The sequence below is a fragment of the Nicotiana tomentosiformis genome, chromosome 4 (genome assembly GCF_000390325.3).
Source record: "Nicotiana tomentosiformis chromosome 4, ASM39032v3, whole genome shotgun sequence".
NCBI classification, from domain to species: domain Eukaryota; kingdom Viridiplantae; phylum Streptophyta; class Magnoliopsida; order Solanales; family Solanaceae; genus Nicotiana; species Nicotiana tomentosiformis.
In genome coordinates, this window is record NC_090815.1 from 136,189,373 (window position 1) to 136,209,374 (window position 20,002).

The following is a 20,002-nucleotide window of genomic DNA, read 5'->3' on the forward strand; positions in this document are numbered from 1 at the left end:
AGGGTTTTGCGTAGGAAGAAAGGGAAAAGGGGAAAATTTAGAAGGGGGGTTGAGGGGGGTCCGAAATTAAAAGAAAGAATTACTTATCTGTGCGCGGTCGGGTTATCCCGTATGCGGCCGCGCACATATGGCAATGTAATGGTGCAGGTGCGCGGTCATGTATGCGGTTAACCCTTCAGGTGCGCGTCCGTGCATATTATCACATCGTCTAGCATCGTCTTTTGGGCGACCATATGCGCGAGGTACCCCACCAGGTGTGCAGTCGCACACTGGTACACTCACAAGGAGCCTTTTCGACACCCTAGTTCTCACCGTCCGCAATATGTACCTTCTTGCACCTACCAAGTCATAATATACACTAATTTCTATCTACTCTGTGCTATAAACAAAAGTGAAAAATTTAGCTAGTAGAAGACTCGTGAGGTTGGGTGAAGGGAGAAGAGGAGGGGGGGTGGTGTGGTGATGTGTGTCTTATAGATAGGGGATGAGAGAAGGGGAGGTCAAATTAGGGTTGTTTAGTGTAGGGGAGAAAAAGAGGGAAATTTTAGAATTGGGGGTATTGAGAGGGGAAAGTCCGAAATTAAAAAGAAAAAGGAAAAACTTACCTGATACGTGGTCAGTGTGTGGTCGATGCGCGGTTCCGCATGTGAGGCAGTACACTGGTGAAAGTGCGCGACCAGGTGCGCGGTCACCCCATCAGATGCACGGCCATGCACGTCCCGCATCGTATAACATTGCCTGTTGCGTGACCAAATGCACGAGGTATCCCCCCAGGTGCGCGGTTGTGCACGGATACACTCAAAAGGGGTCTTTAAGACACCTTAATTCCTACCTTCCGCGACATGTACTTTCCTGCACCTACCACATCATACTATACACTAATTTCTATCTATTCTACACTATAAATAAGAGTGAAAAATCTAACTAATAGAAGACCTAGAAGTAGTTCTGAGTTATAGTCATCAGCTTGACTCAACCGGGCATCCTCAACCCATTTTGATGCTCGAGGATTGCTGAGCAAATCCTCCAGCAAGATACAGTTTTAGCCTGTGCCCATTCACTTTGAAACTCTCAGTTCCGTCCATGTTTTAGATCTCAATTGCCCCATATGGTGATACATGTTTCACCACATACGGTCCCGTCCATCTAGACTTAAAGTTTTCGGGGAACAATTTGAGTCTACTATTATACAGTAAGACTATATCCCCTTCATGAAACTCCTTTGGCTTAATCAGACGATCATGCCACCTTTTTGTCTTTTCCTTGAAAATCCGCGCATTTTCATACGTGTCCAGTCTAAACTCCTCCAAGGCATTCATCTGACCCAGCCTGTGTTCACCTGCAAGACTAAGATCAAGATTAAGCATCTTAATTGCCCAATAAGCTTTATGTTCTATCTCAACAGGTAGGTGACATGATTTTTCATACACTCGTTTGAACGGTGAAGTCCCTATGGTTGTTTTTAACGCAGTTTTGTACGCCCATAGAGCTTCCTCCAACTTTACAGACCAATCCTTATGATAAGCACTAACCGTCTTTTCAAGAATTCGTTTAAGTTCAATGTTAGCCACTTCAACTTGACCACTAGTTTGGGCATGATACATGGTTCCTATTTTGTGTGTGACCCCATACTTGGACAGCAGTGCATCTAACTGTGTGTTCATAAAGTGTGATCCATTGTCATTGATAATCATTTGAGGTGTCCTAAAGCGGGTAAAGATGTTCTTTCGTAAGAACTCACACACCACCCAAGCATCATTGGTCCTAGTAGGGATTGCTTTGACCCACTTATAGACATAGTCAATGGCTACTAGGATATACTCATAAGAATGCGACGATGGGAACGGATCCATGAAGTCAATGCCCCAAACATAAAAAATTCACATACCAGAATGGAGTTGAGAGTCATTTCATCCCACTTGCTAATATTACCTGCCCTTTGACACTTGTCACATGCAACTACATATGCTCATGCATATTTGTAAAAAGTAGGCCAATAGAAACCGGCTTCCATGACCTTTGCTGCAGTGCGATTTCCACCATAGTATCCTCCAGCTGCTCTATCATGGCAATGAGACAGAATGCTTGTCATCTCTCTTTCAGGCATACATCTTTGAATCACACCATATGCACATTGTTTAAACAAGAAAGGGTCATTCCAAAAATAACTTTTTACCTCACCTTGAAGCTTCCTTCTTTGAACACGAGAGAGGTCATGCGGTAACCATCCGCCAACCAAAGTGTTGGCTACATCAGCATACCAAGGCGGTCTTTCAGAGATCGCAACAACGGAGAAAATCTGCTCATCGGGGAACTTTTCCCTTATTTCAATTGTTTCAACCGGGGGTCTCTCAAGTCGAGATAGATGATCGGAGACTTGATTTTTTGTGCCCTTCATATCTTTGATCTCCAAGTCAAACTCTTGGAGCAACAACACCCACCACATCAGACGCAGCTTGGACTCCTTCTTACTCAACAGATATTTCAAGGCTGAGTGATCCGTGTGTACAATCACTTTGCTCCCCACCAGGTATGATCTAAACTTGTCAAAAGCAAAAACCACAACAAAGAACTCGTTTTCAGTAGTGGCATAGTTGACTTGAGTATCATTCAACGTCCTGCTTACTTAGTAGATGGGCCTAAGCATTTTATCTTTTCTTTACCCTAGACCTGCCCCCACAACTCCATCACTAGGATCATACATTATCTCAAATGGCTGGATCTAATCAGGTGTCACCATAATAGGAGCACTTACAAGCTTTTCCTTTATCAATTCAAATGATCTTAAGCACTCCACATTGAAAACAAACTTGACATCTTTTGTAATGCTTGAAAGGTTTTTGATGAACCTCCTATAAAACCCAGCATGTCCCAAGAAACTCCTTATGCTTTTCACAGAAGTCGGTGGAGGGAGCCTAACAATTACATTAACCTTAGCTCTATCAACTTCAATTCCATGTGCAATCACTTTGTGGCCCAAGACAATTCCCTCTTTCACCATGAAGTGACACTTCTCCCAATTAAGGACAAATTGCGTGGCTTCACAACGTTCAAGTACGAGCTCCAAATTCTTCAAGTAGTCCTCAAAGTCATCACCAAAGATGGTGAAATCATCCATGAATACTTCTAGATACTTTTCGTTTAAATTAGAGAATATAGACATCATGCACCTCTGAAAAGTGGCAGGTGCATTACACAACCCAAATGAAATCCTCCTATAAGAAAAAATACTTGACGAGCAAGTGAATGTGGTCTTCTCAACATCTTCTGGGGTAATGGGTATCTGATTGTTGACTGAGTACCCATCCAAGAAATAGTCGCATCCATGTCCAGCCACTTTCTCAAGCATTTGATCAATAAAGGGGAGTGGGAAGTGGTCCTTCCTTGTTGCATTATTCAGCCTTCTATAATCAATGCACATTCTCCACCCAGTGACTGTTCTTGCGGGGATTAATTCATTATCTTTATTTTTCACTATTGCATTCCCCCCTTATTAGGTACAACTTGTAATGGACTAATCCCCCCTTAGCAATTTGATTATCTCATTGTGCACTACCTCCTCCAAATTTTGTTCAGCTTGCGCTGGGGCTGCACCACTGGCTTGCTATTTTCGTCTGACATAATTTTGTGCATGTAAATAGCTGGACTGATTCCTTGAAAATCAGCTATACTCCAGCCCATGGCCTTCCCGTGCTTTTTCATCAGCTCCACCAGCTTTCGCTCTTGTGTACCTGTCAAGTCAGTAGAAATAATCACAGAAAAATTGTTAGTTTCAAGAAAAATCATATTTTAAGTGAGTGGGGAGGACTTTCAATTCCACATTAGGCTTAGAAGCCTCCTCTTTTAGTTCCTCCTCATCAACCACTTGATCCTCATTTTTAAGAGCTTCTGCCTCTTTCTTTATTTTTGGATCTTCATCCTCCACTATGCTAGACTGAGTAATACACCTCTCTAGAGTATCCCCCACAAGCTTGTCAAACTTGTATTTTTTAGCCAATTCTCCAACAACGTCTAGCTTGAAACACGAGTAGGCGGACGCCTCATCACTGGGGTATTTAATCATTCTCTTCATCTGGAACACCAATATTTCGTTGCCCACTCTGAGCATAAGTTGCCCTTCACAGATATCAAGGATGACTTTGTCTGTACATAAGAATGGCCTCCCTAGAATTAGAGGCACCTCCTTGTTCACCTCCATATCTACCACAATAAAGTCTACGAGGAATACAAACTTGTCAGCCCGCACTAGAATATCCTCAATGATTCCCTCAGGTAGAATGGTGGTTTGGTCAGAAAGTTGTAGGGACACTGGTATTAATTTGATCACTCCAAGCTCACCTTCCAGTTTCCTGAATACATACAGAGGCATTAGGTTTATAGACGCATCAGAATCACAGAGGGCCTTGTCGAATTTTTCACTCCCCAACGAGCATGGTATGGTGAAGCTTCCTAGGTCCCCACACTTCTAGGGAATTTTATTTTGCAATATGGCACTGTAGTTGGCATTTAGCTTGACCACTGTTGTTTTCTCTGATTTTCTCTTGCTAGACAGGATTTTCTTCAAGAACTTTGCATAAGCAGGCATCTGGGTGAGTACCTCTGTGAAGGGAATGTTCACATAAAGTTTCTTGTGCATCTCCAGGAATCACCCAAAATATTAGTCAAGTTTCTCTCTCTTCATCTTTTGAGGGAATGGTAGAGCTAGCATATGTCTACTTTCTTTAATCTCCTTTTGTACCCTGCTACTCTAGCTCTTTTGCTCTTCACTCTTTCTCTCTGCTGGTGTCTCAGTCTGCTTGTTAACCACCTCAGGTCTAGCTTTCACCACTAGGTCAGTCAGTATTTTTCCACTTCTCAAAGATACAACTTTGATTTTTTCCTTTGGGTTCTTCTCAGTGTCAGAGGGAAGAGTCCCATGAGCCCTTCCAGATAAAAATTTTGCAATCTTTCCCATTTGTCTTTCTAAATTCCGGATAGTCGTGTCCTGAGTCTAGATTTTTTAATCAGTTTTGTTGATGAATGCCTTTATAAGATCTTTCATACTCGACTGAATTGGCTGTGGTGGTTGGTATTGCTGGTTCTGAAAACCTGGTGGTCCTTGACCCTGGGTCTGAGATTATTTTGCTGCCATGAGTTCAAGCTCCCATTAGGTGAACTCCACAAAAAACCTGGATGTCTTTGACCCATAGCATTATAATTGTTCCTATCTTGGTAGTTTCCTCTATTAAAGTTCCCCATAGCTTTGACTTCCTCAGTTGTAGCTTGACACTCATGTGTAGGGTGTCCCAATCTACAGATGTCACATCCCACATGTGGTTGATTTTGCACCTGAGCTATCGTCATTTTCTTGATGTCCTTAGCCATAGCTGCAATTTAAGCCTATGTTGCTACCGACGATTCTACTTGGTGCACCCCCGCTGATCTTCTTCGATTCCCTTGGTCAGTGGACCATTGTTCTGCATCTTCAAATAGTTCATTCAGAAGTGTGACAATATCTTCAGGAGTTTTCTTCATCAGAGGACCTGCAACCGCACTATTCAGCAATCTCCTCGATGACAGGTTTAATCCGTCCCAGAAGTCATGGAGTTGTATCCATTGCTCCATTCCGTTACGAGGGCATCTCCGCAATAGCTCCTTAAATCTTTCCCATGCCTCGAACATTGTCTCTCCTTCACTTTGGCTAAAATTGTGAATTTCTTTCCTCATCCGTCCACTCTTAGCAGCAGAGAAATATTTTTCTAAGAACCTAGTAGTCATCTCCTCCCACGTACGAATTGACCATGTGGGCAAACTTCTCAACCACTACTTTGAATCATCCTTAAGTAAGAAAGGGAATACTCTGAGGTAGATGGCATCATGTGATGCTCCATTGTAGCGGAATGTGTTCATAATTTTATCGAAGTCCATCAGATGGTTCATTGGATTTGCCTCTGAATATGCAATTGTTCTGAATGGTATGGATGACTCCCTGTTTGAGTTCAAAATTATGTGCATCAATGGGAGGGGGCCTCACACTAGACTGTTGTTAGTTGTACACCGGTCTGGCATAATCTCCTAGCGACCTCCCAGGCGTAGGAGCTGCATTTTCAAATTCATCTTCGATCGTGGTTCGGTTGAGATTGCACTTTCTATCCCCATCGACCGTTTCGTCCGCAACTCTACGGGCTGCTAACCGTGCTTCCTGTCGCTGAGCTGCCTCTCTCGCACCTAGGTTTACCTCCTCTTCGTTGTTCACCATTATATTTTGAGTTGGAGGCTCACCCAACAACTAGGGCTGTGCATGGATCAGATCGGATCAGATTTAGCACATTTCGGATTCGGATTTCGGATTCTACCAAATGCAATCCGAATCCGATCTGAATTAATATCGGATCGGATCGGATTTTAAAGTTTGGATCGGATCAAATTTTTAAATTTCGGATCGGATTATTATGCCTCAAAGTTGCAAACTCATATGTATATTTTCTTTGTAAAAGAGGCAATACAGTAAGAAAAATTCATATTTATGCAATTATGAGAGTACTATGGTGCCAATATAGCTAAATCCAGCAATTGTAAAGGTAATAACTTAGAAAAAGATGTAAAGGAAGTACTAACTATCCGAAATTAAAGTTTAATATTTATACATGCCCTAATAATTTTGGATTTCGGATCGGATCGGGTTACAATTACACCAATCTGAATCCGATCCGAATATTCAAAATTTTAATAAACACAATCCGAAATCCGATCCAAATATCCGAAATTCAAAATTGAGCAGATCGGTTCGGATTTCGGATATCCGATCCAAATGAACAGTCCTACTAACAACAATTTGCTCGATCCTTTCTTCCTTCTCAACTGCCGCAGGTGCTTGTCTGATTCTGGATCGTATGGCACTAATTCCTAGTAAGAGGATCGAGTCATACACTGCTAAACCTAACCTGTTGCCTGCACACAGATAAGAGGAGCGTAAAAAGGAAAGTAAAAATATTGCTCCTGAATTAGCACCAAAAATTAATTCAAACACTATTAATCGCCAATCCCCGGCAACCACGCCAAAATTTGACGAGCGCAAAACCGGTATATAAAACTTAGGCTTGCTAGTCAAAGATAGTATAGTATTAAGTCGTCTCCACAGGGATTGGTTTAAATAATGTTCTAATCAATCTTCAGCTTAACACTATCGAGGAAGATAAACCTTTGATTTATGTTATTATCAACTAATAATAAAAACTAAGATTATCAATTGTGAGAAAATAATGAAAATTTAATGACTAAGTAGCAACGATTGAATATCAAGGTGGGAAGTAAGGGTTGTGACAAGATATGTGATCAAATATTATTCCGGGTAATTCCGTACTAAGTTCACTCTTAACTTCTATTTACTCTTTGGATTTCAACAGAAGATTAGGCTATCTCAATGATTCAAATTTTTCTTCTGAATGAATGAGAGTTCCATTAACCAACCTAATGACAGGTTCTATGAACATATGCAAAAACACAGCGAATGAATGATCTTTGAAAGAACATCTTTCGACTATTCTTCTAAACTTGGTCAGTTGATAACTCTTTAAACTCTTTAAATTACCTATGAGAGGCGTAAAATCAACCCAAACAATATGACACAATGCGAATTGCAGCAACACTCCTCTTTTGATTAAAGTAAAACGATAATTGGCCTTGCAATTCAATTAATAACTCATTCAATGAATTCAGGCAATTAGCAGATAGTAAAAACCCAAAACAATACTCAAATCATAATATCCGTCAATAACCCTAAGAAAGATTACTCCATAGTGGAGAAGTTATTAATCACAAGAGTATTAGAAGAACAAGAAGATATTACAATTCACAAAATCAAACAAACTTCCGTATTGAATGAATTAGATGAAGTAGTTAGAGTCTCTGTCGTTTTCTTGCCTTCTTCTCTCCACAAGTTGCTCCAAAATCTCAGATACCTTGTTTTGAGACGAGCTAGGCTTCATATAGGTCAAAAAGAGTCGTCTCCGAATTTAGCAAAATAGGCCAGGGTAAAGTTCCCGGAATGGCCGTGCGTGGCCGTGCATCTGGAGCTGTGATCGCGCTCATGGTCGTGCATGTCTGGCAGAGTACTGTGTCACTTGTGCGCCCTCATACGCGATCGCGTATCTGAATTTCGCTCCTGCTCAACTCGTTTTTCTCCCATTAAGTGCACTACTCGTCCGTTAACCCCTGAGCACGATCCCGACTTAGATCCTTGGGCTTTAACTTAGACTTCAAAGCTCAAAATAATTAGAATTAGCTCCACAACATCTGCATAACTTGGAATCGCTCATACAAGGCATAAAACACATAATAAATATAAAATACTACAAATTATAGCTCAACACAAGTAAAGTGCAGTGAATTAGAGTGCAAATAGGCGACTAAAACACGAGATTATAGCCTACCATCACCCATTTAGCCCGTTGGGACCGCGGGTCTGACCCGTTTAGCCCAGGACCATGAGTTTGTGGGCCCGGGCCCGGGCCGGTTCCTACAAAAAGCATTTTTAGCCAGGGACTGTTTAGCCCGTTTATGTAAGGCCCGGGACCGCGGCCCACGAAACCAGCCTGTTTAGGGCCCGTCCGACTTGCCACCCTTAATGCAGATCCCTATTAATATCTATCACGAATACATATAAAGGATAGCCTGGTGCACAAAGCATTCTGCATTCACACAGGATCCGGGAAAGGACCGCACCCAAAAGGGTGTAATGTAGACAGTCTACCCTAACCATTAGTGGCTGCTTCCACGACTCGAATCAGTAATTTATATAGGTCACACAGAGACAACTTTACTGTTGCTCTAAGGCTCTCGTTCGAATCACGACTACATATAGTACTCAATAATCGATAACTTGAAATGGAAAATTTTACAAACTGCTAACTGCTATTTCAATTATTTGGTTGGTCCAAGTTAGTGAATGTAAATTTCTAAAACAATGTAATAACCGGAAGACTCTTGTATGTACGGAAATAATCCCCTTAGTCATGACTAGTGGATTGTAAATGCCTCTGCCACCTTCAGTTTGAACTGCAAATACTAAGTTAAAATTTCATTATCAACAGCTAAATGATTATAGTCGCCGAACTGACTGTGGCATTGCATTGATTTGGTTGGTGCAGCACAGTGATGGATTTAACAAGAAGTTCAAAAGCATCTATTATCTTCAACTCTAACTATAAATAGTTGATTTTAAAAAAAAATTCAATAGCATGTTACAATGAGAAGTAAATGCAGTAATATGGCCAACTTTTCCCGTTCAAAGAGAGAAGAAATGCAATCTTGTTGTCAATTGTCAAACACATGGAATTAAAGTACTGTACTATTGAGGAGGGAGTTCAGAAACAAAGAGTGACGATTGAGCATATTAGAGTTGATCTTCTGATTACAGATCCATTAACAAATTAAAGGTTTATGTTATTTAAAGAACATTGATATAGAATTGGCCTTGATTGTACAAATGATTGATGCACTTATGATGTTTTGGTACTCTGAGCTCAAATATGTATTTCTGATATACATTAAAGAATTTTTTATTTCTCATAAGAGTATACACGTGATTATTTTGACATATTACAAAGATAAGTTTCAGTGAGACATTATTATGGACCATAACGGTAAAATGTTTATAGTTTATGAACCTGATATGATAAGCTGCTAATGTTATAGTATATGAAAAGGAGTATGTAGTACAAAATTATGTATAAGCGACACTACTTATATTTAGTGATTTGCCATATTATGATATGTCTATTGGACATTATAGAAGAGATTTTTATGCGTCAAAATAATATTTATATTATTAAATATTAGTATTATGTGGTCATTGGATCAAGCAGGGAGAATATTATATTCTATTTAGGCTTTTTTACACGCTTGATCCTTTTTTAACTATTATTTTTTTTTAAAAATAGCATCATTTATTGTTTATTTCATAAAGAGCACTATTTTTTTCATTATTAGCATCTTATAAAAATAAAGCTCAATATTTAATAAGTTAACTGACTCACCAATCACATGAAGTACTTTTTTTATCCATCTCCATTCTCCCTTTCCAACATTCATCTTATTCACTCCATTTTTGAAAATCTAACGCATATGTGAATGCCACCTAAATTCAAGATGTATTAATTTATATGTCTTTTATACTTTGTATATCAAGTATCACTTTAATTCAAAATGTATTTTTATGTATATAATTATTGTATATTTATTTGTGAAGTGCCATCTTATTTTTTTATTTTTTATTTTGGTAATTAACTTTCTTTTGTATTAATCACCAAAGATGGAACTGTACAAATCCATAGTCAAGCTAACTCAGCTGACTATCTCAAAGTGTAAAAACAAACATAGCATACCTATTTACATATAGGACTAATGTATCTACTCTGTTCCTATAGAAAATTATTGTATATGACTCTTAGCTGTCACGCCCCGAACCTAGGAGCGAGACAAGCACCCGGTGTCTCACCTAACCTGGCGTACCAAATTGCGACTAAGGGACTCTGAACATATAATGTCATACTTTGGCCATAGGGCCACCTTGCAAGACAATTTGCGAAGCAAAATATAAAACTGAATGGAAACTAGCGCTAACTAAACATCAATATAAAGCTAGGCCGACAAGGCCGTCATAGCTACTACAGCTGACAAATCATCAAATATACATACCAGGCCTACAAACCCAACATACTGCACTAACCAACAGGATATGTCTACAAGCCTCTACTGATAGATATATTGTGATCGGAACAGGGCCCCGACCTACCCATATTATATATATAAATACATACATAAGATGCACACAAAAACCTAGACCCGATAACTCCGAAGGATGTGGAGCTTACCGATCAGGCTAAACTCTGGAAACACCTACTGAGGAGATCTACTCGTCTGTCTATCTGAACCTGCATGCATGAAATGCAGCGTCCCCGAAAAAGGGACGTCAGTACGAAATAATGTACCGAGTATGTAAGGCAATAACATAACTGAAAATCGAAACTGAACTGATAATATAATAACTGGAAGTAACTGGGAGTCAAAGATGATCTGGAGATATACTTACCTGCTGATAGTGACTAAACTCCTTCAATATAGTAAGTAAAATAAATGTCCGGCCCTATAAGGCTCGGTACGTGTAAATGCTCGGCCGTAGTAGGCTCGCTCATAGGCGCTCGGCCATACTGGGCTCTGTATCTCGGCCATCCTGGGCTCGCTCATAGGCGCTCGGCCACAGTAGGCTCGGTATATATAACTTACCATCTGATCAGAGGTTGCCCAATAGGGGCCTGCCCACCGATTATAGCTCGATGGTGGTGAAAATAGTGTAATATTGTATATATATATATATATATAGACCCTCTGCTCTCTTGACTGAATAAAGACAAAACTAAACTGAATATGAAGTCCCGATAAGGAATAATATTGTAACTTATGAGACTAGAATAATGTGAATAAATTCATGAATACGAACTTCTCTTTATGTCTCATTATTAACACATGTAGCTACGAGATCATGCCAAAATGAAGGAAGGGCTTAGCCTTAACATACCTTATCACAATCTTTCCAATCACCAAGTTGAACTCACCTCTTTGCACCTTAATCTACAAGAATGATAATAATACTATCGTTAAGTTACGAAAGGTACAACTATCGCACAACGAACGACAAACTTATTTTGTATTAAAACGGGCAGCATCTCCTCTATAATCCTTACTTCCTCCAAATTCAAGATAACACCAACAATACAAGAACAGAACAATAACAACATATATACATCATTTTCCAGCCCTATATACACCATCAAATACTACAAAACAGCCCAACACACCCCAATCTCTTCGTACACAAAATGACCACCGTAGTAGTGTCAAACGACCCGAAAATGTTATGACGAACGACCAGCCAATCACCCTACATTTATATGGTGTGTATAAACCCCCTTCCTCCTCCAAAACTCCACAAAACAGTAGTAAAACAAGCAGCCTAACAGCAACACAAAACAGTCCACAAAACAGTCCGCTACAAGTGAATAACTCAAACTCACGGCTTCCGATCACCGTCCCGTGAGTTCTTACAAGTATAGAATGACTTACCATGAATTTACAGAAGAAAAATTGGATGAAAGAGAGCAGTAAACTCACCTTATTTGTTGGATAACTCAGCTCTTATCTTGGTTCTTCAGACTCTAGGTTTTACCTCCAATTAGAACTTGAAAGGGAGAGAAAATCAATTAGGGTTTGTGGGAAATTTTTGGGAGGATTCTTTGCAGAGTTTATGTCTGGTTATTATGCTCTATTTTAAGTCTAATATATGAAGAAAATAGGCCCTTAAAAGGCCTCTTTAGACGACCCGAAATGGCCCATTTTTGGGCTTTCATTTAAGCAAGTAGGTGACACACCTACTTGTCACCTAGCAGCTTGCGCAGTATCGCACAAATGCCCATATCTTTCTACTCCAATGTCGTATTGACAAATGTTTTAATGCGTTGGAAAATAGACTCATAGATCTTTAATTTGATGGGTGGAACACCCCATAACTCTAAGTATATTGAGAGAAAATTGCAGTTACATTTGACCCAAAGTTTCAGTAAAACTTACGAATGTAACTTGTGATGACTTTCATCGACTTTTGTTCTACAACTCGCTTGACTTCAAAACATAACACACGGATGTCATACGACTAATATAAATCATAACATAATCTCCTTATCATGTTAATCACCCTAGTCTCACCCCAAAGGTATATGTTATAACATTCCCAACTTGTCGACTTTCGACGAAACATTGTTTTATTTAATTGCTTTAGCTTCTGAACTGTCCAACCCTCTTTGTACTTGTTGTTCATGATCTTCAATATTTATAACCTCAGAGGTAACATGATTAACTTACTTTATATACTTTTAAATATTATCTCATTTTTGGTCCTACATTAGTTTGCTTACGACGCATTTTTACGTATAAAAATATAGGGTGTAACATTAGCTCGAGTAGCTACTCTAACATTGCAAATATATGCTATCTCCCTTGCAAGAACATCACTACCTCGATACTTTTGCTCAAATGTACGCGTGTTTCTTTCAATCCATATGGCATATGAGGTCTCAGCCTATATCATTCTGAATATGCTAGCCTTATTGGACTTCCCTTTCCCTTGCTTGATGATCCACTGGAGGTGTTGGTCCCAGCATGTCACGACCTAAAATCCAACTAGTCGTGATGGCACATAACCCAACCCTTTAGGTAAGCCAATTACCAACTAACCAATTTCAATAATAATTATTAAAGCAATTTAAGTGAATAAAGGTTTTAATCTTGTACAATCTCCAAGAACTGGTAGTACAAATCATGAGCCTTTAAGAATAGAGTATACAAAGCGGAAATAAAATAAATACATAGTCTGTTTGAATAATACTTAAACAGAGCTTTTATAAATCTAAGGCTACCCTGAACAAGAGGCAGCTACAACAGGAACGCAGGTACATCTTCAAATCCCGCAACCATCGAGCACAGCAACAACAACAGCCAACATCTGCACGAAATGTGCAGAAGTGTAGTATCAGTACAACCGACCCCATGTATTAAGTAAGTAACAAACCTAGACGTAGGTTGAAAGTAGTGACGGGCTTCTACCAAGGTCGGGTCCACAACCAACAGTCCACAACAATATAAAGCAAATAATACCAGAAGTAACTCAGAGATAAAATGCTCAGCCAAATTATGATTTCAAAAATAATAGTTCTTCCCTTCAAATACATCAGTGAAAACCCAAATCGTTTGCCGAAGTTGCCAAAAATATGAATAGTTTGAAAACAATAATTTCTCCCAAAAATCTTTTCAATAATAAATAAGATGTTTCATTTTCCTTCCGGATAACCCGTGTAAAAACAAATGCATCAGTATGCTCATATGTAAAAATATGTGAGAAATCATGAATGATGTGATGTTGTACAGCACAAGAAAAATACATCTCTGTGCCTGTATGTCATGTGTGCATGCCAATGCGATGCAACTCATTGATAAAATCATAAACAGCCTCTCGGGCTTACCTCACAATCACTCGTAAACAGACCCTCGGGCATACCTCGCAATCACTCATAAACAACCCATCGGGCTGTCACGACCCAAAATCCCACCACAGGCGTCGTGATGTCACCTAGTCTCCAAGACTAGGTAAGCCGATTTAAATTACCTTTTGAAGCCATTTTTTTTCTTGAAAACTAATAGAGGAAATAATTACAATACACAACCTCCCAAAACTGGTAGTACTGAGTCACGAACTCTAATTGAATACATGGAATGATCACGAGGACAGAATATACAATACTGTTTGATTACAAATTAACAGTACAATGAAATGAAAAGACTCCAAGGGACTGCGACGACCAAGCAACTCTACCTTGAATCCTTACGATCGCGCTTTAACTCTGCTCAAGTCCGATATCTTCAATACCTGGCTCTGCACAAAAATGTGCAGAAGTGTAGTATGAGTATACCACGATCGGTACCCAGTAAGTATCAAGACTAACCTCAGTGGAGTAGAGACGAGGTACAGTCAAGACACTCACTAGTCTAATAACCTGTGCAATATAATATACAAAATAATAGAAAACAAATAACAATAAGGGCATAATAAAACAACCAGTGATATGCACAACAGACAACAAGAATACTATTAATATTACTCAATAATTAATAAACACAATTACACCCAATTAAATCAAGTCCTTCAAATAAATGTCTTTCACATATAATTCTTCCAGATAATTCTCTTTCAAATATAATTTTCTCAAATAATTATTTTTCAAATATAATTCTTTCAATAAATCTTTTCAAATATAATTTTCTCAAATAAATATCTTTCAAATACAATTCTTTCATATAATACTTTCTAAGAAAAAATCTTTCCAAATAAATATTTTGAATGTAATTCTTTCAATTAAAAAGTCACCATGTGACACCTCATTTCATAATCATAAAAATACGGGTCTCAGCCCATTTTCATATTTTTCGTAAACACGGGTCTCAGCCCATTTTTATATTTCCACGGCACCTCGTGTCCATAATTAAATCATCATATTTCCCCGGCACCTCGTGCCCTCATTTCATATCACAACTGCACGGACAATTCACGTGCCAATTATTATTATCGTTTCATCACATCACCTCGTGCCCACATTTCATATCACAACTGCACGGACAATTCGCGTGCCAAATATCCTCATTATTTACTCACGATACCTCGTGTCCATATTTTATTTTATAATCCGCCTGGCAATAGCCACAGGCGCTCAATTTCAACATAAATCAGATTGTTATCAATTTACCAACAACAAGATAAATTACACAAGGTATAAAAATAAACACAAAAAAATTACAACATCACATGAAAATTATCAACACCACAACCCCACATCATCACATATCATCCCTGACAATAGCCACCCTTATCGCTCCTATTGCCACCCTTATCACTCCTATATTCACCCTTATCTCTCCGCCCAGACAATATCACTAGCCACCCTTATCGCTCCTATTGCCACCCTTATCGTTCTTATAGCCACCCTTATCGCTCCGTCCAGACAATATTCCAACAAACACAACAACAGTGAAATGCCACTCTTATACCCACATAATATCAACGGTGAAATACTACCCTTATCTCCCCAAAATAATAATTCACACAACACAATAATTTACACGGGAAATTAACACGACAACATAATAAAATCAATTCATATCACAATTTGCCCAATGGCCACAACCAAATTCCAAAGATATATCAAAATCAATTAATTTCACAACAAATAGCTTAAGACTCCACACAATGTATATAACACCTAGAAACAATCAATAGAGATAGAAAATACTCAGCATAAAGCAAAGCCTTCATTAATGCAAATTTAGATAATTATATTAACACCTCTTCTTAAGCTTGCTTAAATTAATTATTTGCATAAGAAAATTCATATTGGAATTAATTTCCAAGAAATATTAAACCAACAATACTCACGAAATTTCATAAATATTTCAAGTAACAATCACATCAAATTATTATATAAAAACAAATTCAACAATAACGATTTAGGCATGGCAAACAGATGATTTAATAATTTTTCACAATTTCCCAATTTACTATACAATAATACCTAAGACTTTAATTCAATGAATTTTGCACGTATAAGCCCAAGTACGTACTCGTCACCTCACGTACACGGCTTTTCACATTTTACAAATGGCACATAAGACTCAATGCCTAAGGGGTAATTCCCCCACTCGAGGTTAAGCAAGACACTTACTTTTTTGAAGTTATGCCGATATTCCAAAATCGTCTTCTTGCTTGAATTGACCTCTGGGCCGCTCAAATATAACCAAATTAATTGTATAACTTCATTAAAATTCATCGGAAATAATTCCGGATAATAATATGTCGACTTAAAAATTTATTCCAAAAAAGTCAACAAAAGTCAACGCGAGGCTCGCCCTCGGAACCCGACAAAATTTTCATAAAATCCGAACACCCATTCCGATACGAGTTCAACCATACCAATTTTATCGAATTCCAATAACAACTCGACCTCCAAATCTTAAATTTTCGTTTTCAAATCCCTAAGTTCAAACCCCTGATTTACACCTCAAAAACATGTAATCAAATCAAATTATTCGATGATAATTCAATATTATGGAGTAAAAATGATCACAAGGGACTTAACTCAAGTTTTCCCGTGAAAACCTTGCTCAAATATCGCCCAACCCGAGCTTGAAATGCCCCAAAATGGCAAAAGCTTGGAACCCCTCTGTTTTTGTATTGCCCAGGGGTTTTCGCATCTGCGTTTATTTCTTCGCACCTGCGGCTTCGCACCCGCGGTACAATTCTTTTCACATGCGGCTTCGCACATGCGGTAAAATTCTTCGCACCCGCGGCAAAGTTTTTCGTACCCGCGGCTTCGCACCCGCGGCAAATTTTTCGCACCCGCGGCGCCTGGCCACCTCATAATCACTCATGCCTCCCAGTCACTCATCACTCGGCACTCACACTAGTAGGTACCTGCGTTCACTAGGGGTGTGTACAGACTCCGGAGGGGCTCCTTCAGCCCAAGCGCTATAATCTGCACGGAGAACTCACGTGTTGCATGGACAACTCACGTGTTATAATATCATATCAGAATCCGCATGGACAACTCACGTGCCATAATAAGCCAATAAGGCTTGTTGCAGGCGGGCAGCTCCGATCCATATAATAGTAATAATATATATAAAGCCAACATGGCCTGCTGCGGCGTGTAACCTGATCCCATAATAATCCTCACAATCAGGCTATCAGCCTCACTCAGTCATCAATCTCTCCAGTCTCTCGGACTCACAATGTCATGAAAATAGCCCAAAATGATGATATGATGTATCAATGAATAACAACAGAGATTGAGATATGATATGTAATGAAATGAATATGACTGAGACTCCAGAGGGGCTCCTTCAGCCCAAGCGCTATAACAATATGACCTCCGTGGGTCCCCAAATACTGGTACATAGCCTCAACATAATTTTTTTTAATATGATTTTTAGCTCAATTAATTTAACACATAAAACCGCATGGAGAATGCCAAGATTATTTAACTACAAAATTCCACAGAACCAATTATGTCATAATTTCTATAGTGCACGGCCACACGCCCATTACCTAGTTTGTGCGTCACCTCCCAACAATTCACAAAATACATATATTCAGGGTTCATACCCTCAACTCCAAGATTAGAAGAGTTACTTACCTCGAACAAGCAAAATCCAATGTCGAGCAAGCTAAGCAATGCTCCAGAAATTCCATTCTGCGCGTATCAACTTCCAAATGGCTCAAATCTAGTCACAATTAATTTGATTCAGCCCACAAAAATTAAAGGAATTAATTCCATATCAAAATACTAATATTTTCCAAAAATTCAAAATTATGCCCCAAAAATAACCTGTGGGGCCCACATCTCAAAATCCGATAAAGTTATAAAATTCGGAAGCCCATTCAACCACGAGTCTAACCATATTAATTTTATCAAATTCCGACCTCAACTCGACCTCCAAATCTTCAACTTTTATTTTCAAATCCCTAAGTTCAAACCCCCGATTTACACCTCAAAAACATGTAATCTAGTCGGATTATTCGATGATAATTCAATATTATGGAGTAGAAATGATCACAAGTGACTTACCTCAAGTTTCCCTTGAATTCTCTCTCAAAATCGCCCCAAAAGCCGTGCTTGAAGGTCCAAAAATGGCAAACCTCGGAACCCCCTCTGTTTTTAACATTCTGCCTAGGATTTTCGCATCCGCGGTGATTTCTTTGCACCTGCGGTCTTCGCACCCGCGGTGATTTCTTCGCGCCTGCGGTCTTCGAACCCGTGATGATTTCTTCGCGCCTGCTGTCTTCGCACCCGCGATAATTTCTTCGCGCTTGCGGCCTTCGCACCCGCAGCAAAATTTTTCGCACCCGCGGTGCCTGGCCAACCCATGCATTTTACGCTTCCGCGACTAATTCCTCGCATCCGGGAGCTCACACCTGCGGCCCTTTTTCGCGCAAGTGCGATCACACCAGCAGCCCAGCTGCTTCAGCTCCTACTCCAAATCCGAATTCGATCCGTTAAGCATCCAAAACTCATCCGAGGCTCTCGGGACCCTGTCCGAACATACCAAAAAGTTCCATAACATAACACGGACCTACTCGAGGCCTCAAATCGTATCAAACAACATCAAAATGATGAATCGCACCTCAAATCAAAATCTATGAACTTTAAACTTTCAAATTCTATATCTTGTACCGAAACATATCAAATCAATCCGGAATAACTTCAAATTTTGCACACAAGTCACATATCACATTACGGACCTATTTCAATTTCCAGAATCAAATTACGACCCCGATATCAAAAAATCAACCCCCGGTCAAACTTTTCAAAAATTCATCTTTCGGTATTTCAAGTCTAATTCCACTACGAACCTCCAAATAATTTTCTGGACACACTCCTAAGTCCAAAATTACCGTACGGAGCTATTGGAATCATCAAAACTTTATTCCGGGGTCATTTATATATAAGTCGGCATCCGATCACTATTTTAACTTAAGCCTTAAACCTTGGAACTAAGTGTTCCAATTCATTCTAAAACCTCACCGGACCCGAACCAATTACCCCAGCAAGTCACACAACAACTGTAAAGTGTAATTTGAGCAAAAAATGGGGAAGTGAGGTTGTAATATTCAAAATGACCGTCTGGGTCGTTACACAGCAGGTGGTGATCATTGGTACACTTTGAATCCACTTCATGTCTTTCTTCCACAATTCTATAGCATAAGGACATTGCACAAAGAAGTGCTCCCTTGATTCAACCTGACCTTGACACATAACACAATGAGGGGTGACATTTAAGACCTAGTTGACTAGCCTATCTTTAGTAGGTAGTCTTCCATGGAGTAACAGCCACATAGTGAAGACTGTCTTTGGTCTTGCAGAATTATGAAAGACTAGACATTTCCAACTCACTCTTGGTAATTCTCCTAACAGTTGTAGGTTATTTGTCTGATAATGCTCTTGCTGTGATGCCTGCAACATGGTAACTCTTGATCCAATTATTCTTCTCACCATCCAACTTGCTTGATGTGGGATTGGCATATGCTGTAGCTGCTGCTATTTGATGTAGTAAGCATTGATCTACCTTATCCATAGTTTGTCCTGTTTGTGAGCTAAGTCCCAATATGTTTTAGCAATTGCTGCTTTGTTCCACAGAGGAAGGTTTGTGAGATTAAGTCCACCAGCTGACTTAGGGGTACATATCTTTTCCCATGCTACTAATGCCTTCCTGGTTATTGTGTTAGTTCCATACCAGATGTAGCTTCTGCAGAGTGCCTCTATCATTTTCAATACCTTAGCAGGCAAGATGAACAATTGATCCCAGTAAGCTTGAATGCAAAAAACAACAGATTGAACCAACTGCACACGACCAACATAAGATA

The 20,002-nt window shown here is 39.3% G+C and overlaps 2 protein-coding genes across 2 annotated transcripts; both read right to left on the minus strand.

Moving 5' to 3' along the window:
• Positions 1-1,088: 1,088 nt before the first annotated feature.
• LOC104121320 (uncharacterized) lies at positions 1,089-1,853 on the minus strand. The gene has a single exon (XM_070201813.1). It carries the CDS (start codon positions 1,851-1,853, stop codon positions 1,089-1,091), a length of 765 nt encoding a protein of 254 aa, XP_070057914.1.
• Positions 1,854-1,969: 116 nt separating this feature from the next.
• LOC138910572 (uncharacterized) lies at positions 1,970-2,704 on the minus strand. Its single transcript, XM_070201814.1, has 2 exons — positions 2,664-2,704; positions 1,970-2,537 (listed from the first exon to the last, which is right to left on the minus strand). Exons 1-2 carry the CDS (start codon positions 2,702-2,704, stop codon positions 1,970-1,972), a joined length of 609 nt encoding a protein of 202 aa, XP_070057915.1.
• Between the last annotated feature and the right edge of the window lie 17,298 nt (positions 2,705-20,002).

Bases quoted from the DNA above. Each gene is read 5' to 3' on its own strand.
- LOC104121320 (XM_070201813.1), bottom strand. From the start codon at position 1,853: ATGGATCCGTTCCCATCGTCGCATTCTTATGAGTATATCCTAGTAGCC.
- LOC138910572 (XM_070201814.1), bottom strand. From the start codon at position 2,704: ATGTATGATCCTAGTGATGGAGTTGTGGGGGCAGGTCTAGG. The intron at 2,538-2,663 runs GTAAAGAAAAGA...TGACAAGTTTAG, and splicing joins GTTGTGGGGGCAGGTCTAGG to ATCATACCTGGTGGGGAGCA.